Below are 25,247 nucleotides of genomic sequence, written 5' to 3'. Positions count from 1 at the left end.
TCTCAAAAAGTTTAATAGGGTATGTTTTTGTTTTATAGATGATGACGTCTGAATATTCCTTGAACTTTATACAGAAAGTGAGATAAAGTTTAAGTTTTTTCTTTTTTATTTTGGATAGGTTAAAGTTAAGTATTAAAATATCAATAAGTTTTGTTTAGTTAATTAGACACGGGATAAAGTTTGACAACAAACTTGGTTGTATCCTAAAACTACAACTTCATTTAAAATCTATTTATTGGATATGAATTTTGATAAATCCATCATTGGATTATATTTTTTTCTTATATACTTTATGCTTGCAAAATTTCCAAGATACAAAATTAATAGCTATATTATCAATCAAATGTTTAAAATTCAAGTTTTTGTAGTCGAAAATTATGTATAAAAAATAAGTTTACATATTAGATAGTAATAAGTAATAACATCTAATTGGTACGTATTTGACATGTGTGTTAAAAACATAAAGAATATGTAATTCAATGGTTAGATTTTCAAAATATGTGGCCGGATTAATTTTTTTAGTAAGAGTTGTCACCTTAAACTACAAGCAAGATAGTAGCCAAACTTTGTCCTCAATCATATTTATTTTCTCTATTTTATATGATTTTATTGAATGAATACCCGGTGTTTCTAATAAGGACAACGTTTGGCTACAAAATTGGTTATAGCACAAAATTACAACTTCACTCAATGTATTTTTATTGGATGTGGATTTTGACAAATCCACCATTAGATTACTGTGGGGCCAGAGAATCTGGGCTCTTGGCCCACTTTGCATAAGGGCCTAAGAATCTGGCCGATGACGATCTTATGCTCGGTACCCCACAGAATGCCTTAAGGAAAGGACGAGCTCAGTGCAGAGATGGGACAAGTGAAAAAGCTGCCAATACAGTAATAAAGGACTCTGCGCCTGACAAGTCCATGCTCTTCACCATGCTGTTCAACTTTTACAACTGCTCCCAATCACTCTAGGTATGGGCTAATGGGACAAGTCTCCACCCCAGAAAGTGAAACTGACACGTGGATATTGAAAGGAAAGTGAATACCAGTATAAAAGGGAAGAAGAACGAAGGGAGAAGGGATCCCCCCCCCCCCCCCCAGAAAAAGGAAGTCCTGAAAGAGGGAGAACGAGAAGAGCATTAAGCTCCTCGGACCTGTCCGAGGACTAAAGCCCTATAGGCCGCATCGATGGAAGTTTTAGCTAGTCACGCCATGCCCACCCTCACATAAACTTCCATAAAAGCCACGACTAGACCGCTGTCTGGTGACCAAGGCCTAGCCTTTTAAACCACGCTCTACAAATTGCATTGTATGGGCCCCTTATGTACGAGCCCACTGTCATGTGTGGGTCGTTACAAATTGTGTCCTTACAATTGGCGCCGTCTTTGGGAAAGGCTTGTGCGTTGGCCCAGGCGGTGGAACGAGAAGTCCTTCTATTACTTCCCGCAACCCGCTGCCGTGTCCAAACGTAATGTTCCACTAGAGGCTACGTTTCGAAACGTTAGTAACACGGACGGTTTTGGGGGCTCTCAACGTCGGATCAACGTCTCACACCTTGACTGAGGGGCTAAGACCCCTCAAACTTAAAAGAAAAACTACAAGTTTTGGACAGAACCAAGGCCTTGTATGGTCCTCGGACTCAAGCCTATGGGGAAACCAACTACTTAAAAGAAAAACTACAAGTTTTGGACAGAACCAAGGCCTTGTATGGTCCTCGAACTCAAGCCTATGGGGAAACCAACTACTTAAAAGAAAAACTACAAGTTTTGGACAGAACCAAGGCCTTGTATGGTCCTCGGACTCAAGCCTATGGGGAAACCAACTACTTAGAAGGAAAATACTGAGTTTTGGACACAACTCGGACATTGTATGGTCCCCGAACTCTGTCCCATGGAGGGGTTACCCATGAATAATTGGATTAATCCCTAGACCGAATGGAAGTCCCGGTCTATCCTCGGATCCTCAATACCAAGGGAACTAATGTGAATGTGTTGGGGCCGGGTACAACCATACCTCAGTCCTCGGATCAAAGGCTAGGTGTTGTCAACACGGCCAAAGCCCTCACTACTCGGCAACCCTCTCGGATGGTTTATTTTGGGTTTCTCATTCTTGGACGACTACCTCACGCGCATTACAGAACACTCAGCTGTTATCTCGGTTAGTCTCATAAGTTTAATCTACTGTAGGTTAGTAGTATTATATTTGATAGTCTCAATAAGTTCAAATTAATAGCTTTTTATTACAAGGTTTCCTGCCCTAAGTATCGTAAAAGAAAAATACACATGAAATACATCCATTCACAAAGTAATTATTGCAGAAAAGAAAAATATTTAGAATGAAACAGAATTATCTTTTATTAAGACAAAGAAATAGTACAACAACGTACAATGAAGGAGCTTAAGTAAGCCTATACTAAAAGCTAACTACATAAGCAAAAAGAAAAGATACAAAGGAGAGAAGAAGAAGCAGAAGAAGGGATGCAGAGAAGAGAGATGCAGCAGTTCCAAAATGTTGTCTAAGGAAACCCTTTCTCAATACTTTTACATGCCCATAACTCAGGCAGCAAAAGAACTTAACGTGGGATTAGCACTTTTGAAGAAAAGGTGCAGGGAGTTGGGTGTTCGTAGGTGGCCACACAGGAAGTTGATGAGCCTCCATATTAGCAGCGCTCGCGATAGGGCGGATGGTGCTAATGATGGGAAATCCCACTGCTGTCGCATCAAAAATCTGACGCGACCAATACCTGCTTCGGATTTTGACTGAAAGAGGCGGAGGAATCGCTCCCACCTCGTGAAAATGGAGAGCTGTCCTGAGCCTCTGTCTTCCCTGCCTTGACCGCGCCATCCTAAGACTCACAGAGACCCAGTGCTTCTGGAGCGGGTGTGGTTCCTTCATCCCCATTTGTGCTTCAAACATCACTCTAAGGTTTAATTGCACTAGCAATGAAAACCTTAAGCACAACTGAAGGATTAGGAATTTGAAGGGGGTGAAGGGTTTGTACGTGAAGAGAGTAACTTCCTATCCTACTTATTATATAGAGGGCAGGTTGGTGGCATTGAATCTACAAAGATTTCCAAGAAACACTATGAACGAGACAGTCTTCGCTCAACTCCCAACACCGTCTGCAACCGTAGAACTCGGGTAGCCTCGTAAAGGGGACATCTTAAAGACGCATCTCAAACAACGAACCGACAGGAGCGCATCGTGAGTAAATGTGGAAGAATGTCTCGTAATCCGGCGCAGCTCCCAGACAAGAGAAGAGACACTGATATTAATGAAGGATAAAACGGGGCGAGTCATGGGTTAGGTCCGACATCACCAAAATCCTCCTCCCCAACCAAGAGGTCGGGCAGCAGGATTTTGAGGGGCTATTGTGGGGCCAGAGAATCTGGGTTCCTGGCCCATTTTGCATAAGGGCCGAGGACGATCTTATGCTCGGTACCCCACAGAACGCCTGAAGGAAAGGACAAGCTCAGTGTAGAGATGAGACAAGTGAAAAAGCTGCCAATACAGTAATAAAGGACTCTGCGCCTGACAGGTCCATACTCTTCACCATGTTGTTCAACTTTTACAACTGCTCCCAATCACTCTAGGTATGGGCTGTGGGACAAGTCTCCACCCCAGAAAGTAAAACTGACACGTGGATATTGAAAGGAAAGTGAATACCAGTATAAAAGGGAAGAAGAACGAGGGGAGAAGGGACCCCCCCCCCCCCCCAGAAAAAGGAAGTCTTGAAAGAGGGAGAACGAGAAGAGCATTAAGCTCCTCGGACGGGGTCCGAGAACTAAAGCCCTACAGGCCGCACCGATGGAAGTTTTAGCTAGTCATGACATGCCCACCCTCACATAAACTTCCATAAAAGCCACGACTAGACCGCTGTCTGGTGACCAAGGCCTAACCTTTTAAACCATGCTCTACAAATTGCATTGTATGGGCCCCTTATGTACGAGCCCACTGTCATGTGTGGGTCGTTACAAATTGTGTCCTTACAATTACATTTTCTTCTTATATCCTCCATACTTGCTAAATTTCTAGACGATAAAAAATCAATAGCTATGTTATCAATTAGCCGTTTAAATTGCAAGTTTTTATAATCTAAATTATGCAGAAAAAGTAAGTTTATGGATTATATAGTAAATTACATCTAATTGACACAAAATATGACATATATGTTAAGAGTATAAAGAACACGCATTTTAATAGTTATATTTTCAAATTATGTAGCAATGTTAATTTTTTTTATGAGTAAAGTTGTAGTCTTAGGTTACACTCAATTTTGGAACAAAACTTTTTCCTTCTAATAATTCAAACCACACTCGTTCTAAACTTACTTCCCTATATATGTATTGAATGCATTTTATTGTTCCATAACAGTGTGCTGTGATGACATCTATCTAATCTCTCATCACAACATTCCCATCTGACCAACTAAGCATGTAAATAAACAATGATGACTGCATTCATTGTGACATTTTTTTTAAATGATAAATTTTGAAAGGGATATTAATCGTAAATCTGTAAAATAAAATAAATTGATCGTAATATTCTTTAAAATATTAAAAATGCCTTAAATGCATTCATCGTGACATGTTTTTTTTAGATGACATGTTTTACTGTGTGCATTCCATTGTAGTAAAAAAAAAAAAAAAAAGCTAAAATATTAAATTGACCCTCTAAGCTTCTTCAGATTTTATTTTAGTTTTTTAATTTTGCTTTCGTTCATTTCAATTCTTTAATTTTAAAGTTTATTCAATTAAAGTTTTTTTCATCAACTTTTGTTATATGTTTTAGTTATTTTTTCAATTTTTTTTTAAATTTTTCTTCAAATTTTTTAAATTTTTCTTCAATTTTTTTAAATTAAAAAATTTAATTAATGATTGAAAAATATTTTCCAGATTTTTTTTTTTCAAAAAATTTTAACAAAAGTTGCACAAATGCTTTAATTGAATAAATTTGAAATTTAGAGGACTAAAATGAACAAAAACACAACTAGATGACTGAAATGAAATATAAAGTGTTGACACCCTATTTTGCAACCTGTATTTAACCTCACATGGAGGATAAAAGGGTAATTTCACATTGGAAATATGCATCTTGATTCTGGTCATTAGATCCTTAATCTCATTTCACCAAAGTGATCTTGATATTGTAACGATTAAATCGACTGGTCATGAGCCCTAATCGGACCATTAGATTGAAAGTTATCATCAAATCAAGTTTTAATGGCTGAGATGCACTATTACAAATTGAGTCCGACTATATGTGATTATGAACAATTGATTTCAATTGGTTATAAATATAATCAATTTGAGATCGATGATGTGTCATAATTTGATTGGTTAGGACTACATTTTATGGTAGAGTCGCACACACCTAATTAACTAGATAGTTAAACATTAATTATTCAATGAGTAATTCGTGCAATTATCTTTTAGTTAGAGTAAATTTAGAACCAATTAAGTCTGAAATGGGAGTGATTGGAGCCATTTAGTGTTAATTGGGAGCTAATTTGGAGACCTATTAATGTTAATTGTGCTGAAACCATTTTCTAACAAATGACCTCTACTCATCATTTCATCGATATCTCTCAGAAAACTTTGAATCTGTGAATGAGGTTAATTTTTCCAGAAACTAGACATCCGGGGCTTCAATTTGAGCACAAGAATGAGACAATTCCGATCAGAATTGAGGTAGATATTATTTTTTAAAGTTGGCTCTACAAGCTGTTACAGCAGTTACGGGAAAACCAAACTTTGCTTGCTCTTCACTCTCATCAATCTCCACATTTAATGCACCAGATTTCCCTAAAGGCTAAAATGAGGTCTAGGCTCATGATTCCTTGTCAACCCTCATTAAATGATCTTCCATTCATATTTCCTCCACCACTACTATATAAACTCCCCCTCTCCTTCATTCCAAAACACACAAAAAAACCCCCCTCTCTTCTCTTCTCTTGAGTTTTAGTGAAGTTGAGTAGTCTTGTCATATCTTGATCTTCCTGAGACTCAAGGTATTGAGTGAGACTCACTCTCCCTCTCCTAGCTCTTTTTTTCCTCCACCCTTAGGACCTCCATCAAGAATCTCCTCCTTCATTATATGGATCTTGCATGAAGGTATAATCCTCTTCCCTAACTGTTTGTTTATATTACCATGATGAGAATTTAAGATTAAAGCATGATAATTCTCTTGAATATGTTCGAATGTTCTTAATTGTTATTATGTGTTCTTCACATGTTCTTAGTTGTTCATCACATGTTCATGTATATCACTAGATTTAATATTAAATTCACATAAAAAATATGAACATGTTTGTTTAGTAATTCTTTCAAATTCTTGAATCTAGGTTATCACTATCCACACACATTCATTATAATTTATTTTTCAATCCAAATGCCATGCTTAATAAATTGAATTAGGGTTTATCACATGCACACATATTAAATTCAACATACAAATTGATTGACATATTTGATGATGTAATATGAATGTTGGCCACCATAGTCTAGAAGACCGGTTTCACCGGGCAATGCGGGTGCCTAACACCTTCTCACCTTGTAACATAGCCTTCGAGCTTAGATCAAGGGTTAGTAGATCAAATGCTTATCCATGTAATTTTTGATTTTTAGATTGTAACTAGGAAACAAAGTCATATACTTTATCTTAGATTGTATCTAGGACCAAAGCCATGTAATTTTCCTATGATTAATGTAAATTCAATTTCAAATTAATAAAATGAGGAATTTTTCATTCATGCTTTTCTTATTTTTCCAATAATTAAATAAGTGGCGACTCCATTGTAAAACCCTTAATCTAAAGGGAAAAATATAACTAGTCGAATCTCCATTTTGAGAGGTAATAACACGACTCCACCCATTCACATGGGTTTGGCCCAACATTCCTATAAAAACGGACCGGGGGCGCGGTCTCTCACATAAAGAAACTTAGAGCGTTAGTTTTGTATTTTAGTCTAAAAATAATTTAAAAATAAAATAAAGTAATTGAGCATGGTCTCAAAACCATGTTATGAAATAGAATGTGAAATCGATCATAATTTTTTTTTAATACCTAAGCAAAAAAAAAAAAAAAAAAAACCCATAGAGTCATTAGGATCACATACTTCACTAGTTTTTTTACATAATCTTTATCCTTATTATTAAGAACAATGAATTAGTCTTTTGGATTATATTAAAATTTTTTTTTTGAGAGAAATTTAGTTTATGGCGTCATTTTCTGATAATCCAAGATACAAATAAATTTTTAGTGTAGGCAAGGATTAAACCTTAGATTTCTTATTCAACCATAAAAAACTTTACCAGTTGAGCTAACTGGAACCTACAGATTATATTTAATTTGTTTAGAAAGAAAACACAAATCTACTAAAAATGTTTTCTCCCATAAATAAAAAATAAGTCAAATAGTGCCAAAGATGTTATTGTGGGGTTATTGTGTCTGACCAGCAAATTTTAGGTACAATGACACGAAATTAGCATTGAACTATTGAGAGACAAGGATCATATTTGAGAGAATAGTAAAGGATGAGACAATTTGACATTTTGGAGAAAGTTCAAATTTCTTTGATTTCTATCAAGAACCTTGTTGAGATAAATTTTCCACACCACATGGCTTCATTTCATTGGCGACTCGCACCACGTCAAAATTATCATGGATTTTGGGAAAAATATATTTTAAAACCCAAAAGAGTCCATATTTACAAAAATGATGCCGAAACCCATGGTCCAAAACTCATGGCAATATAATCTCATCAAGGCTCATAGTTCGAGCTCATGGCACATCTCATTTTTGGCGCATGATCCAAGCTCATGAGTCTCATCAAGGGAATTTGGGAGTCGTGATTTGGAGGGCCAAAAAGTATGTTCAGTAAAGTTTCAGTGGTTCAAAGTTGATAAAGGAAAGCATGTTGCTTAGCATATCTTCCCCAATTCCCTGAACTCTAACGGGTCAGTGTGCAATAGGTAACATTTGGTAAGCCTCTTATATAACATAATACTTAAAATGATAAAACTCTCTTTACATAAAAATTAATGTCCATCATATAATATGAGTTTTAAAATATAATTATATCATTTCATATTAATTATATTATTATTTTCATATAAATCAATTCCAAGCATATGGCTAAATATACATTAGTATCTCATATCTAACATTAAATGCTCTCTTTACTCTCCAAGATTTGGTTAAAATATAAAAATACCATATTTATATCTCTAAGACTTCATCAAACATCAACCAACTAGTCTATTACTTACCAAAATTATATATGGACTAAACATATAAATTTTCAAGAGAGGAAATTTAGCCAAAAATACCAATAACAGCTCCAGAGGAAGCTACAATAGCTTATGCATAAGCTGTAACAGCTTCAGCAGAAGCTACAACAGCTCCAGTGGAAGCTGCAACAGCTTCTGCAGAAGCTGAAACAACTCCAGCGAAAGCTGTAAACAGCTCTAGCAGAAGCTGTAGAAGCTCCAGCAGGAGCTGTAGAAGCTCCAGCAGGAGCTGTAGAAGCTCCAGCAGGTTGACACATGTCCTAAAATGATGTCATTTGCCCATTAATGCCCAATCCTAGCAAATGGCTGTCAGAAACAAGAGGATTCCATAAAGAGTATCTTGCCATTTAACCAAACCATGACTTTAATGCCAAATATTTTTTCCTCCAAGTAAGGTGTCATTTGGATGACATCTTTCAGCTGTAACAACTGTGATTGACAGCTGTTACAGCTATAACATTAGCCTTAAAGTCTTTACCTTTCTTCTTTTGACTAAAAAACAAAGTCCCACCAATGAAACCACTTACTTTGCCAATGATTTTTCCTTATTTGCTAATTTTCCCTTCAACTAAGTTCTGATTTAGTTACATACTTGGCTCTATATAAAGAGAACCAAGCTACAAATTAAAGAGGGCACCATCCATCCCTCTCTCATCTTGAATATTCTAAAATTTCATTCACCTTGCTGCACATACCTCTAAACTCCTCCATACTTCTCCATCTCCCTTACAAAGATATCTCTTCTTAGATAACACTATTACACTACACCTATCACATCACACCATTATCCGTTACCCATCTTTCCCACACTTCATTATGCTGAAACTTCATCATTTTTGCTGCCCAAAACACATCTCCATCTCATTCTTTATTTCTCATACAAAATGTCCCTTCTTAGAAAGCAACATAACCCATAACACAAATAATCTCATGTACTTACTATATTTAACCTTCATATTATCTATCTCACACTTCCATATGTTTTACAAACACATTTCTCACAAAATACCCATACACACCTCTCATATATCTTTAAACTCCATATTTCACAAAGTATACATATACAAGATCCATGTCCAACAAAGTATCTACATATAATTCCTATACATATTACAAACACCATATCTCACAATATATATATATATATATATATATATATATATATATATTTCTTACCATCTCCACACATCTTAAAACACATCAAGCACTCTTCCAAAAACACATTACAAAAGCCATTTCTCATAGAAGGCATATGAACATCAATACTAAGGCTTTTCTCTTTAAAGACACAAAGACTTCATATTAGAGTCATTCTCATTGAAGACATACATTTCTAATACTTATGAAATTAAAAACCCTTCTTATGAAGGACAATATCACTCATGTTTGACTAAAAACTAAAAGAGCATTACATGGGGAAAATAATTTAAGTGCATGATTAAGGAGACAAACTTAACCAACCAATGCACACGGCTGGACATGCTTTTTCTCTCTCCAGTTGCACCCATTTTTCCCTTTTAAACATGAAATCACCATGAGAGGATTCACTTCACCATGTTGCTAAAATGCTAAGTCCACTGATGTTACAGCTGGAGTTGCAAAATATGAAAGTTGCTGAAATGCTAAATCCACTGATGTTACGGTTGGAGCTGCAAAATATGAAGATAAGTCATTATATTTTATCCTCTACTTTATATTACTAAGTATATTTTATTTATTACCATTTTACCGCTAGATGCAAGTTATTTTAATATCATCTCATTATTTAATGAACATGATCTCACTAACACTTCCTTAATGAACATACATATTAATAAATCGATCTACCACCAACACACATATATTATTTGGACACGAACCACCCTTGGACACTTTTTTTTTTTTTTTTTTTGGAAATGAACTACCATAAGACATATATTATTTGGACATGGACCATTGCTAGACATACCTTATTATATTGAACATAAACCATGAACCACAACTAGACATGGACTATTGAACTCATTCCATTGTTGGACATTTGACACCTAATTAATTATTTTTTAATATTGAACATCACTTAATATACATAATAATAACGTATCAACTCACCATTTAATCAAAGCTATCATGCTAAGCATATTATTTATTTATTTCAACCATTATCATGATTCTTAGACTTTGGGTTTCATCTATTTTGTAGGCTTAAAAATACATCGGAAGCCATTGGTCTATGCGGCCCAATGTTAAGTTCCAGGTTGAACTCCTTAAAACAAATTCGGGCTTAGCAAAGTCACACTTCCAGCAAGAGACACGTGGTTACGTGCAAAAACCGCCCCGAACAAACCTTGTAACTCAATTGATTTGTACTTTCTGGTATTTTGAACTGATACATTTAGGGTTTAACTCCCATTTCCCATTGTAAATATCATTTTTTTATTTAAAAAAAAATCTCATATTTTTCTAAAGGTAGGATTTGAGTGGACTTTTTAGGGAAAGCAATAAAGTCCATATCCCAAAGAAGTGACCAAGGGTTGGCCTCTAAGTTTTAACATGCCATCCTCGAGAATTTGAATGGCCACTTGAGTTTAATGTGTTTGTTTCGGCTGTAAAAGGAATACGAAAAATATTTTACACCACGAGGATTGTTTGGATTGGCCGGAAAATTCAGTCAAACGGAAAATGATTTCTGTTGACCGTAAAATATCAACCCCTAAACTCCAGCATGACTCCCAACCCAACCTTCGCCATCGCTGCTGCCGCCTCAAGCTCAAAGCCGTTGCCGTCGCGTTTCAGACTCAAGGATGCTCTTTCTCTTCTATCTTCCTCTTTGATCTCTGATCTACAAACCGATCTCGTCGCTGTCGCCTCCTTCAGACCCACCTACAGATCTCATCGCCGTCAGACCCACCCGCCGATCTTGTCTCCATCAGACCCACCCACTGATTTGTGGTCCTTTACCTCTCCTTTTCTCTCAATCTCTCTCTCTCTCTCTCTCCCTTTCTGACGATCAATGCTTATTTGTTAGAAAGATTGAATTTTTTTTGTTATGTGTTTTTGTTGATTTGGTTTATATATTTGGATTTCCTATTATAATATTTGTTTGGAGGCTGAGAAAATGTGAGAGAATGTGTTTTCTAGAGGATTTTTAGGAACACAGCCAAACACCTTAGAATATTTTCCAAAGCATTTTTTGTGATGAGACCAAACACCTGAAAATATTGTCATTTCTGAAAAATATTTTCACATGAAAATATTTTACATTGAGCCAAACACAGCCTAAACTGGTAGTTTTCCATATGACCTTTCTGAAAATACCTTTCACCCGTTTTTCTCATCAATCCATTTTTTTTTTAATAATCATAATTATTTTGGGCAAATGATTTATGATTTTAACTCATGACTCATGACTCATGAAACTTGCATAAAGAAAATAAACAAAGGTGAACTTTTAAGAAAATAAGTAATTTATTCGTATTATTTTGGATATATATATATATATATAAAAGAAATGTTAACAAATAAGGAGTAAGGGCTAAACTTGACGTGGTATAAAAATAAACTGCACAGAGCTGACTTTATAAGGATGAAAAAGTCAGGATCTTTCAAAAAATGAATTCCTATTCGAAGAATGCATAATCGCATGAAAAAACTCACATTAACCCGCCAATTTAGGATCTAATTCGAAATTTTCCTTGATAGTGGGAAGAAATTGGAATATAATAATATCTATACATATACAAAAGAAAAGGTTGTCTATTGACCAGTTAGATTCATAAATTTCTTGATAATTAATATTTATAGATTCTAATAAAAAATTGTCTAAAGATTTGAAAAATTAAAAATGCATGGGTTGTGAGTCAAGCCACACACGAATCATGCAATCGCGTGACAATCTTGCTAGCGTCCTATAAAAAATAAATAAAGAATCTTGCTAGCGCACGGAGAACTTTTCAAGTTACCAATTAACAATATTAATTGGTAATATAATAGATTTGACGACCTGACGGGCGGAAAATATAATATTATATTATTTACAATATTAATTGGTAATGTTTCAAAAAAAAAAAAATATTAATTGGTAATTCCATCCGAAAAAATTACAGAACTTTTCTGAGGAAGTTTTGCAGTCCATTGATTCTCAGCTTCCCTCAAATTTTTATGATGTAAGACATGTATTATTTAAAAATCAAATTAAAAAAATAAGGGCGTGATGTCCCATGACATTTACAAGGAAGGTTATGGGCCCACTTCAGGTGAAAAAATTATTTGATATTTTCAGAATTAATGTTCTTTTCACATGAATTATTATAAGTTTAACTAATTAAATTTATGGTGAAATATACCATTCATACATGAGCAAGAGGGAAATATTATATTATTGTACTTTCTTTAGGATTATTAATTAATTACTCATTTACTGAGGTTGAGTTTATACATATATATTGAGAGAGAGAGAGAGAGAAAGAGTTACAGTACTATGTTCTTAACATACAATATAGATTTTGTGCTAATAAAATGTTGTTAATCATGCCATCTATCAAATATTTAAATTTCAAGTATTTTGTATTCTAAAATAATGCATCACAGTAAAAAAAAAATGCATGGAAAATGATTTATGGATCCAATATTAAACAACATTTAATTGACGTGAAATTTGGCATGAGTGTTAAGAACATAAGGAACACGTAGTCTAATAAAAATTTATTAGTGGTGTAATATTGTTTAAAGTTATACTAGGTGTCACTTGAACATAACTCTCATATTATATCTATATATATATATATATATATATATAAATTTTCAAAATCTACACACACACACACATATTAATAGTCAAAATTGAAAGAAAATCCAATAAAATTCTAAATTGAAGTCTAATTTTGTGCCACGTGTTTCATCTAATTTTTAAATTTGTGTGTCAAGTGAATTATTAGGTGCAAAAATAAAGAGTCTAAATTCAATTAGATTCTAAAATATATATATATATATATATAGCCAAAGCTGAGACAAAATCTAATTAAATTCTAAATTGGAGTCTAATTTTGCGCTATGTGTCTCATCCAATTTTTAAATTTGTGTGTCAAGTGAATTATTAGGTACAAAAATCAAAGAGTTTAAATTCAATTAGATTCTAAATTGAATTTTAATTGAAATTCAATTTTGTGCTATGTGTTCTATCTAATTTTTTAATTTTTGTGGTAAGTGAATTATTGGGTGTAAAAACTGAAGAGTGTAGATCCAATTAGATTTTAAATCATATATATATATATATATATGATCACGATTGGTTTTAAACATTGTTATTAGTACCGTTTCGGACTCCGTTCCAATTTGTCTAGTGGAATGGAATATTTCGGTACCGACCAATTTCGGCGTACCGTTTCAAGGTGTTTCGAGGTTCCTAAAAAATAATTTATATATATTCTTGTAGAACATAAAATTGTCAATTCTAATAAATAAATAACTAAATATCAAATAATACAAATCATTTAGTCTTAACTCTTAAGTCTTAAACATCAATTTAACATCACACAATAAGAAGATTTACAAGACAATAACTAAATATCAAATAATACAAAACATTTAACATCAATTTAACATTTATGTGAAAATATTATATTAATAATTGTGCAACTTTAATTTAATTTTTATTTCTATACATTGTCTTACATGACAGCTGACACACAAACATTTCCCTTTTTTTTGTCCTCTTTTTTCTCATCCACTCATTTCTTTCACAAGTCCTCTGTCAAACTCTTCTCCTTCTCCTTTTCTTATTTTCCACCAACGCCTTGTCTTCTTCTTCTTTGACCTCTCTTTCTTTCTCCATGTAACCCCAAAGCAGCTTTAGATCCAGTAACTGAGGTCTATGGCTATTTGATACAAACACCTCTCTCTCTATCCGTAGACCCAAAACCAAATCCAATCTCCCTTTCGGAAACCCAAAAACCAATTTTAATTCCTAAACCTTACATGAGCCAGATTATTTTATCTCCGGATGATTTTTTGTAAGTATTTTGGACCTTTACTGTTTTTTTTTTTTTTTTAATTTTTAAATAATAGGCCAAATCTTGTTCCGATCGAAATTTGCATTTCGGCCGAAATTGACCGGAATGACCAGAATGGCCCGAAACTTTCCGAAATTTGACCCGAGGTGGAACGGGGGGGTATTCTGGTACCGGTTTGCATACCGGTACGAAAAATTCCGGCCATTCCGGCCGGAACAGAACAATATCAATAACAATGGTTTTAAATGTACCAGTGCATATGCACGGTGTTATACACTAATTTATATTTAAAGTTAAAGCTCTAAGAAAATTTGATTAGATTCCAATTTTGTGCCACGTGTCCCATTTAAATTTTTGTACCAAATAAGTTATTAGTGCAAAACTTGAGGAGTTTATATAAAAAAAAAAATACAAATACTATTAGTGGCGGCTCTAGGATTTCTTTTTGGGGGGTCATTAAGAAATTTAAATCAAACAAAATTTAATAAAAGAAAACTTGAATATTGAGTTATTAACAAAATAAATAAATAACACCCAAGCACATGTCATTTTATTATTTCCTTCTACAAGTTTTCATATTTTAAAATCATTATGAGTTTATGTTATTTATTGTCAACGTGGGTAGGTGTAACCATTTTATTTTGTTAAGTTAATATAACATTTTTTTTTAAAATTTTTATGCAATTTTCATTATCTATTTATTATTGTCTTTATAAAAATATTTTAATCTGAATGACAAAACTCAACCCAACATGCATTATATTAATTATTGACCCAAAGAGCCACACCCATTCATACATATATAAATAATACATCATGTATTTACTTAACCAATTAAATGCTTGAATAATCACTAATTTTACTAAAATTTTTTTTTAAATCAATAACTTTATGACAAAATGTTATAATAACATGATAAATATACACACATATGTAACAAACCCTCTATATTTTTTAATTATTAAATCATATAAAGTTAAATTATATTTATACTATACATACACATTCACACAAATTACATTATAGCGAAAATAAATAAATAAATAAATAAATAATGTACATAATCAGTGTCAGACACACATATTCACACAAATAATATATAAATTTATAATAAAAAAAGATACACTTACAACTCACAAACACTTACTCTTTACTCTTAAAGTTGGAGATACCGATAGTCAAATAGAGAAGAGATTAATAAGAGAGAGAGATATGTGATTTATGTTGTTAGTTGGTTTTGGAATGGACTGATTTGTATTTAATTTTTTTGGTTTGGAATAATCTATGTTAGAGTGTGCAAAAATATATTTAAAAGTAAATTAAACTAATAAAATAATATTTTATGCGTATAAAATTTTTTTAATCAATTTAGGGGGTTCATTAAGTAATGCGGCCCCTTAATACTATGCAAAACCCAAAAAGTTGATGTCAAAAACTATATAAATGCTGCAATGGAGAAACTAGATTGTCACAAAAGCTAAACTCTTTGAATTCTCTCTCTCTAATGGAAACCATGAAATTGTTGATGAAGTTTTAGAGCAAAAAATCAAAGCAAGTAATCCTCTCTCTCTCTCTCTCTCTCACAGAGTAAATAGCTCTTTATATTCAATTTTTGTCTCTGGATTTGTTTGTTTGTTTCCTTCATTTTTTTTTTAAATTTTATCATTCTCACTAAGGTTCATATCTCTCTCTCTCCCTCCCTCTCACCAAATTTCCCATTTAGTTTTGATTCCATTATTTGGAATACAAATGGGGTTGTGTCAATTTAGGAATTTTGCAACTTCAATAGTTTAATTTTTATTGATTTTCATTAATTTTTATCAACATTGTTTAATGTTCGTGTATATAAACATAGGTTACAAGCTAGTTTTTTATAATGATAAATTGTAATAAATGTAACATCACTTTACATTTTTTTTTTCCACTGAGAATAACATCAATTTACATGGATTTACTAATAATAATACTTTTATTATACCCTGATCAAAGCACACTACCTTAAAGTTGTGAAAAAGAATTACGAAATTTTTGTATAACCAGTGCAATATGCACATGAAAATTTGACAATATTATATTTGTTTACTTAATAAGAATTAATAAATAAAAAGTGAAATAAAAGAATTTGTAAAAGAAAGGAGTTATCTAATTTAATTATAGTTTTTTTGAGAAGATAATTTAATTAGAATTTGTTTAGAAAGAGTGTAGTCTAGTTTAAACTAACACAGTTTAACATTATTTGTAACTTTAAATATCAAAATTAAAAAATATACTTATAATAATAATGTGAAAATATGTGAAATTTAAAATGCATAAGTGCTTGTGGGGTGGGGGGCAAGGGCCGAGGTTTAAGTCTCAAGGAGGAAACTTCACACACATATACATTTAGATTAAGTTAAAGTAGAATTTCTATCTTGTATAAAAAAAATGCATATATATATATATATATTATGAATCTTATCCAATTAATCACAAAGCACAAAAAAAGAGAGTTAAAAAACATTCATTTTATGCTATGAGTATTGTAGTTTAACTAGTTGGCACCATGGACAGCACCATGTCCAGTTCAAGGGCTTCAAATGAACCTCCAGAGCTGGAAATTTTTTTTTATATATAATTTTTTTATTTGACCCTTCTAAAATAAAATTTAGACCACTTTGACCTTATTTTTTTAAATACCCACTTGAAATAAGCTTAAATATGATATTCTTAACAATATTTTGGTCTTTTTAAACACAAAAAAAGCCCAACAACAAACCAATTTTATCTAAAATATGGGGGAAATAGTAAGTCCAACAACAAAAATAATTTTTTTTCATCTTAAATCTCAAAAAAAAAAAAAAAAACCATTTATATCTTAACAAAATTGAAATAAACTAATGCAAAATTCATAGTTTACATTGCACTATCAATATAAGATTTTCATTTTTTTCTAAACAAATGTGTACAATATTGTAATTTTTTTGCAAATGTGTATAATATAATTATCTATAATGTAAATCTTACATTGATTCTAGACAAATGTGAACAATATAATTGTCAACAATATTAATCTTACATTGATACTAAAATGTAAACATATAATTGTCCTAAACAAATAGATATGTTAATAATTAGTATGTTAATTGTATTAATCAGTAATAATTAAAATTCACTTAACAACAACAATACTTAATATGTTCATTGTATTAAAATAAAAAAAAGTCTAATGAACCTATAGTTTATTTTTTATTTTATTGCTAGTACGTACTATAGACAAATTTGTAATAAGGAAACCATGCAGACTGTAAGATTCATCTCTTACCCAAGATGTATCTTCTTATTAACCCCCTTAGAAAAAAATCCTAGAGCTACCACTGGTTGGCACATCCTAGTGTTTCCAAAACACTTGAGTTCAAATGTCCCATTCCCATCGTAATTATTAAAATATAAATTAGATTTATTAATATTATTCCTTCTAGAAATAGGGTTGTAAACGAGCCGAACTTAGTAGAGTAGTGCATGTTCAAGCTTGACTTGTCAATAAAAATTAAAAACTCAAGCTTGGCTCGAGCTTGAAACAAGCCTAAAATAATGTTTGAGCTTAAGCTCATGGGAAAAGAAAAAAGTTCAAGCTTAATATCAAGATCAAGCTTTTGAGCTTGAGATCCAACAAAATTATATTATCAAATGCTTAGATTTTCAAAAATCAAGTAAACAAAAATAAGAAAAATAATATACTCATTTTATCATGCTGATAGTCTCACCTCTGATTAGCCATTATTCAAATTACAATTTTATATAATTAAATCCATCAATTCATCATTTCTTGTTTGTAGTTTCAAAAATTGTTTAATATATAATTTTTACATTCACATTAGATGGTGAAGAACTATAAAAAGACTGGTTTGTAACTATTATGAATCAGAAATGAATAACATGTTTTATAACTTTACATTAGATGATGAATACGAAAGGACCATACGTGGCCCACTCATAAATAAAAAAAGAATGCAACTAAAGTCCAAAGTGGTGCTTGGTCAATTTAAAGGAAAGTAAAAAAAAATTAAGATATGTGTAATGAGTTTATTTAGCAAACGCATATCAAGTCTATAAATGAGTATATACTCTGCTTGTTTTGTATCAAGTCTTATAGCTAACAAACTTGTTCTTAGAAACAAAATTTTTAGCTTGGGCTTGGTTTATTTATTAAACAAATCTAAAATTAAAGTTCAAACTTGACTTTTTTATAAATAAACAAACATGAACGAGTTGTTTATGAATGACATGATTCATTTATTGAGTCAAGCCCGAGTTATTTATGAACGACATAGTTCAATCTAGAAATAGTGAGTTGACTGGAACAAACTCCTCGGAAAATAGCCACGTGTCATCTAGAGGTCTGGTAGACCGTACAGTGCTTTCCAAATTAAACAAGCACAAGTACTGCATGGTACATGCCATCGAACCGGCCTACTTTCACACCATCAGATATTCCAAGATCAAGACGACCACCTTGTCAGTCACCTAATCCCATACGATACTACAACTTTACCGCTTTAATCAGTTTGGTCACATTTTCTAACAGGCAAAATCCGGTTGTTTCTAATTGGCAATATACACATATTAATTATAGTATTAATATTAATCACATATAAAGTGCCACACTTGCAAGAGACGTGATTCTTTCCGCTCATGGTCGGCTCTTCCAAGGTCTCTGTTCTTCATGTTTTGGGTTCTAGTAAGAATTACATATAAGCTTATATTGTATATCTTCTATCCTGTTAATCATTAATGTTGTGTGTCTAAGGAATTTGATTGCATGAACTAGCTTAACAATTTCCTTCTTTGGCAATGTTAATCTCGTTGCTTATTAGTTATTGGTGAATTACAATATGCTTGTTCTTGCATATAATATAACAATCTTTCACTGCTTGTAGGTTTACTTCAAAGTGTGACTGTTTTACTTCTTGTAAAGCAGACTTTCTGACCCTCATATTGTTGTTGTCGAGATTTCAAGAATGGCTATGAATTTCACGGAAAATATGTACCAAAATGGAAGTAAGAAAAGTGTTGAGAATTCAGGCTCTATATTTGAAATTGAAGATATTTTGAAGATATTGGACAGACCAAGAACGATTAATATAGAAAGGAATAGATCATTTGATGAAAGGTCAATGAGTGAACTATCAAATTGTCTATCGCCTCGTCAATTTTTCAAAGATCCTGAGTATTCAGTTCATGTGGAACATCTTGAGTCTATATATTCTCCGTCTAGAAGGTCTGTTTTCAACTCCCCGAGAGCAAATGGTTACTTTGAGTCACATGCCATGGTAGCTGATGCATGGGAAGCTTTGAGGCGTTCTATGGTTCATTTCCGTGGGCAGCCTGTTGGGACCATTGCTGCTGTTGACCATTCTGTCGAAAAAGTTAATTATGATCAGGTGAACAACTCTTCATTATTTGTGCGAGTCTTTTTGTGTCATCCTAGTCATAAGTTGGTGATTCCAGTTACCTGAACAATTATCAATCTTCATATAAACATAAATAATTCTATTGATCCACACACTTGTACACTTTTATAAGCATAAGCGACAGGAAAAAGTTTTTACTGTGTTATCAATTTTAGTATGTAATAAACTGTGTTGAAACTTGAGAGGTCGTAATCATTAGATAGGGTAATGATTTGGTTCAGCTGGTGTATATAACGAGTTATGAAGTATCACATGACCAATTAGGCAGAAAGTGGTTTCTTTATGCATCACCAGCTTTCTTATGGTATTTGTTAGAAAGCGAAGTTGTTTGATCCATTAAAAACCAGTTCTAGTTACCGATTCTAGCTCATTTTCCATTTCTTTTTTTAACACTGTACAATTCCCTTGCAAAAGTACTTTGCACTACCTTCATTTTAAGCACTAAAAATAGTTTAACTTCCTCCGGCGGCGGCTCCAGGATATATTTTTAGGGGGGTCAATAAGAAGATGTATTTTGCGTAAAAAATGAATCTTGCAATCTACGTGATTTCTTTATTACAAAGTGCTATATTTACAAAATTTTAGGTGATAAGTTGTTATTTGTTCTAATTTAAACTCACTAATGAAATTACTTTTTTTTTTAATTTTTTTTATTAGTAACAACCAGTAATAATCTATTACTTAAGATTTGTTATGAAAGTATTATGAACATAGCGTTTCTCATATAAGATAAACTATAAGTTTAATGCATATTGTTTACTAATACGATTTTTTTATAATAATTTATTAATATGATGAGGATACTAATTGCTAAGATTAAATCTTGGAAATCATCTATTGTTTTTAAATACAATAAACATATGAATTATTGTTGTTAAGTAAACTCCAAGCGAGATCTAAATACAATAAACTTTTATGTATTAGTTTATTTCAAATTTTTTAAGATCTAATTGATTTTTTTTTTTTTAAATTAAGAATAATAAATTTATACTTTTGTTGTTAGGCTTACTGTTCCCCCATATTTTAGGTAAAATTGGTTTGAAATTGAGTTTTTTTTTTTTTTTTTTTTTTTTTTTTTTTTTTTTTTTTTTAAATTGTAAAGACCATGATATTGTCAAGATAATTATAATCAAGTTCATTTCAACTAGGCTTTAAAAAAATTTAGATCTAAGAGGTTCAAAATTTTATTTTAAGAGTGTCAAAAAATAAACTAAAAAATTATATATAATTTTTTTTTTTTTTTTTGGGCCAGCTCAGGGGGTTCATTTGAACCCCTGAACTGTTCCTAGAGCCGCCCATGACTTCCTCTACTTGGCAGGTCTTTGTTAGAGATTTTGTCCCAAGTGCCCTGGCTTTTTTGATGAATGGGGAACATGAAATTGTCAAAAATTTTCTTTTGAAAACTCTTCGCCTTCAATCAGGGGAGAAGAGGATAGACAAGTTCAAATTAGGAGAAGGAGTTATGCCTGCAAGTTTTAAAGTGCTCCATGACCCTGTAAGAAACAATGAGACTTTGGTTGCAGACTTTGGTGAGAGTGCAATAGGAAGAGTAGCTCCCGTAGATTCTGGATTTTGGTGGATTATACTACTCCGTGCATATACAAAACATACAGGGGACTCTTCCCTGGCAGAATTGCCTGAATGCCAAAAGGGTATGAGACTTATTTTGAGTTTGTGTATCTCAGAAGGCTTTGACACATTCCCAACCCTGCTGTGTGCTGATGGATGCAGTATGATTGACCGCCGAATGGTTAGTTGTCTTCTCTTGATTTGTGATATGGCCAACAATTGACCTTTAAAATAGCCTTTATCAGGTTATCAAATGAATATAGTTTACATGAACTGCTTCAACCTCTTTAATCTAAATTACCAATTCTCTCAAAAGTTTAAACTGTTAAGAAAAAGTTTATTTAATTATTTAGCAATTACTCTAATACGTTTGGTGTATGTAGCATAGTTGCTTGGTTTGTTTGTATTGAACTCTACAGGTTTCCTTTGAATAACTTTTTCTCATTCATAAAATGAAGAAAAAAAATCTACTCAAGGTTTTGTATGCATTGTATTACAGAAATTTTCCTGCCTTCGATCAGTGCTTAATATTCTGAACTTGACTTTGTTGTTTCTTGCATTTGGTATTAATCACATGATTGAGCAACTTTCAAAGGTTAGCAACTCATGTTGTGGCCAACTCTCTTGTTAAACCATGTGTTGTCACGCCTATCCAGTGGCGGCTCTAGGAATTTTGTTTAGGGAGTCATTAAGAAATTTAAATTAAAAAAAAATTGATAAAAACAGAACTTGAATATATCGAGTTATAGACCAAAAAAAAAAACATGAATTTTTACAATTTCCTTTTACAAGTTTTCAAATTTTGAATTGTTATACGATAGTTCATTATGCGTATTTATTGCCAATATGGGTAGCTATGACTATTTTATTTTGTTAAGTTTGTCTAAATTTTTATTTTTATGCAGTTAATATTATATATTTGTCATTGTTTTTATAAAAATATTTTAAACTAAATGACTAAACTCAACTCATTGGCTTTATGTTAATTATTGATGTACACAACCACACTCATTCATATATAAAATAATTCATTACGTGTTTACTTAACCAATCAAATGCTTGAATAATCACTACTTTGCAATTTTTTTTCTTGAATTTTTCTAACTTTATGACAAAAAGTTATTATAACATGATAACTATACATACTCATGTAACAAATCCTCTATATTTCTTAATTATTAAATTATACAAAGTTATATTATATTTATATTGTACACACAAACATCCACATACACATTATTATTCACACAAATGACATTATAAAAAAAAAGTAATGCACACAATCAATATTAGACACACTTATACACATATAATAAAAATTTATAATAAAGGGTAACACTTACAATTCACAAACACTTACTCTTACTTTAGAGTTAGAATTACTTGTAATAAGAGTGTATAAGATTTAAGTTAGGGTGTGAAAAATATTTTTAAGAAAAAATTAATGTTTTAAACTAACAAATTTTTTTTTTAAAATATATATAATTCTTTTTTTTTTTTTTTTTTTGAAGTCGGGTTCATTTGAACCCCTGAACAAAGGGTAGCGCTGCCCCTGCACCTACCTACCTGTGCTCATGGACTGACTGTAAGTCTGTAAGACTACTTTACGTTATGGCTCTTTGACAAAAATATCTGCACTAGGCATAGCCTAATACTGCAGCAGGACAACTTCTTTTTTTTTTTTTTTTTTTTTTGACAAACATGAGTGTTTAGACCTCTTCAAGCATCTGATTATTTTCTCAGATGTATGCAGTTCCCCATCCCACATGTACCAAGTTATTACAGGGAGGATTCCCATGGGGTTGTATGTGTTTCGACATTTGTCTTTTCCTAAGATTGTATTCTTTGTTATAGTTTGATTGTTAATTTTTTTTTTAATCATTCAGGGAGTATACGGGTATCCTATTGAAATTCAAGCACTGTTCTTCATGGCTTTAAGGTGTGCTTTGCTTCTACTTAAGCAAGATGATGATGGAAAGGAACTTGTGGACCAAATAGTTAACCGCCTCCATGCTCTAAGCTTTCACATGCGGAGTTACTTTTGGCTGGACTCAAAGCAGCTCAATGACATATATCGTTATAAAACTGAGGAGTACTCTCACACTGCAGTTAACAAGTTCAATGTTATGCCTGATTCTCTTCCAGATTGGGTGTTCGATTTCATGCCAACTCGTGGGGGTTACTTTATTGGTAATGTGAGTCCTGCAAGAATGGATTTCCGTTGGTTTTGTTTGGGTAATTGTGTGGCAATTTTATCATCTTTGGCGACACCTGAGCAATCTGCAGCTATAATGGATCTCATCGAAGCACGTTGGGATGAGTTGGTGGGACAAATGCCACTGAAAATTTGTTATCCTGCCATGGAAAGCCATCAGTGGCGAATTGTAACTGGGTGTGATCCAAAAAACACTAGGTGGAGTTACCACAATGGGGGCTCTTGGCCAGGTGAACTTTCTTAACATCTAGACAGAACGTTGCACATTCATGTGTGCTTGAGAAAGTTTCCAAATAGCTATTGGACTTTTTACATGTTTTGATATACAGCTTAAGCTAACGTGAATTCCAACAACTAGTGTTCTACATATAGTCTTCAATACATAAGCAATTTTGTTTTCATGTAGAATCTACCAAGAGATATAATTTATGTAAATGTTTTTGGTACAGTACTTTTATGGCTACTCACGGCTGCTTGTATCAAGACTGGACGTCCCCAAATTGCAAGACGTGCCATTGAACTAGCTGAAAGCCGATTGTCCAAAGACCACTGGCCGGAATATTATGATGGAAAGCTTGGGAGATACGTCGGAAAGCAGTCTCGAAAGTTCCAAACTTGGTCTATTGCAGGGTACTTGGTGGCTAAGATGATGCTTGAAGATCCTTCTCATTTGGGAATGATATCACTTGAGGAAGACAGGCAGAATAACCAAGTTATAAAAAGATCTGCCTCATGGACCGCTTGATTCTTCCTTGTCTACGTTTGAGCAATGCCTCAGATATGTCAAATGGGGCAATTGAATTCATAACCTTTGAAGGTTGATAAATTGTTATATTTGTTCTCTCAGTAGAATGTTATGCTATTTTTCATATTGCTGTTCGAGAGGAAAGTTGATGTGTTGTTTTGCATCTTCTTTCCTTTATTCTTGACCTGGACAAATATGAAGATGTGTAACTCAATAAAACCAGATTGCATTGGGGTCTTAACTCTTAATGCAGCGTCTAGTTTATGCTCCTGGAGCTTCTTTTTTTTCGCCCAGGGTCTCTTAGTGGTCTCGGGCCTCGCCCATAAAATTGCTCGTTGGGCCTCTTTTTTTATAATTTGGAGACTTCAACCCATCAGCTTTATCCCATTTTGGGCCTTTATAGATGATGACGGGCAGGTTTTCCTAGTCCACTCATTTTCTCTGTTCTATAAATTATCTTGTACTTAATAAAAAAAAATCATTTTATTTTTGTTTTACATGTTTGTCATCTGCTTAATGATATTCTTATTCAGGATTTATTGACTTTTTTTTTTTTTTTTTGAGAAGAAGGATTTATTGACTTTGTTATGGATTACTCGTAATCTTTTTTTTAATGGCACCACTATTGGTATAGGTTCTTTACCTTGAAATTAATGATAACGGTGCACGGATTGTGATACATGGAACAAACTACTGGCTTCAATTTAGAAACGAAAATCAAGTAGTTGGTCATTGATCCAACAAATTTATTTGATGGCTACAATGGCATTTATTGTTGCCGCACCGATACACCCACCACTCCTGACTCCACCCACTGAATAATAAATTAGAAAATAAAGGTATTATTATTATTATTTTTTTCTATCTCCTACTTATTAGTATATTGGAAGATGCTGTGTGCTTTTGTGTTAGAACCACTTTCTCTCTCTTGTGTGTGTGTTTGTTTCTCAAAAAAAAAAAAAAAAAAAAAAGTATATTGGAGGCTTT

The 25,247-nt window shown here is 32.7% G+C and overlaps 1 protein-coding gene across 3 annotated transcripts; it reads left to right on the top strand.

Moving 5' to 3' along the window:
- Window positions 1-18,791: 18,791 nt before the first annotated feature.
- On the top strand, window positions 18,792-24,757 carry LOC126712404 (probable alkaline/neutral invertase B). Of its 3 annotated transcripts, none has more exons than XM_050411723.1 (5): window positions 18,798-18,970; window positions 19,198-19,701; window positions 21,050-21,481; window positions 23,187-23,745; window positions 23,965-24,757. In XM_050411723.1, the coding sequence occupies exons 2-5, from the start codon at window positions 19,279-19,281 to the stop codon at window positions 24,258-24,260; spliced, it is 1,710 nt and encodes a 569-aa protein (XP_050267680.1). In that variant the 5' UTR covers window positions 18,798-18,970; window positions 19,198-19,278; the 3' UTR covers window positions 24,261-24,757. The 3 variants fall into 3 exon arrangements, with proteins under 3 accessions (XP_050267681.1, XP_050267680.1, XP_050267678.1); XM_050411721.1 differs by having other exon boundaries at window positions 18,798-18,998; XM_050411724.1 differs by lacking the exon at window positions 21,050-21,481 and having other exon boundaries at window positions 18,792-18,998.
- The last annotated feature ends 490 nt before the right edge of the window (window positions 24,758-25,247 follow it).

The sequence above is a fragment of the Quercus robur genome, chromosome 2 (genome assembly GCF_932294415.1).
Source record: "Quercus robur chromosome 2, dhQueRobu3.1, whole genome shotgun sequence".
In the NCBI taxonomy this organism is placed as follows: domain Eukaryota; kingdom Viridiplantae; phylum Streptophyta; class Magnoliopsida; order Fagales; family Fagaceae; genus Quercus; species Quercus robur.
The sequence above is the reverse complement of the archived record's forward strand: the minus strand, read 5'-3'. Positions and strand labels throughout refer to the sequence as shown.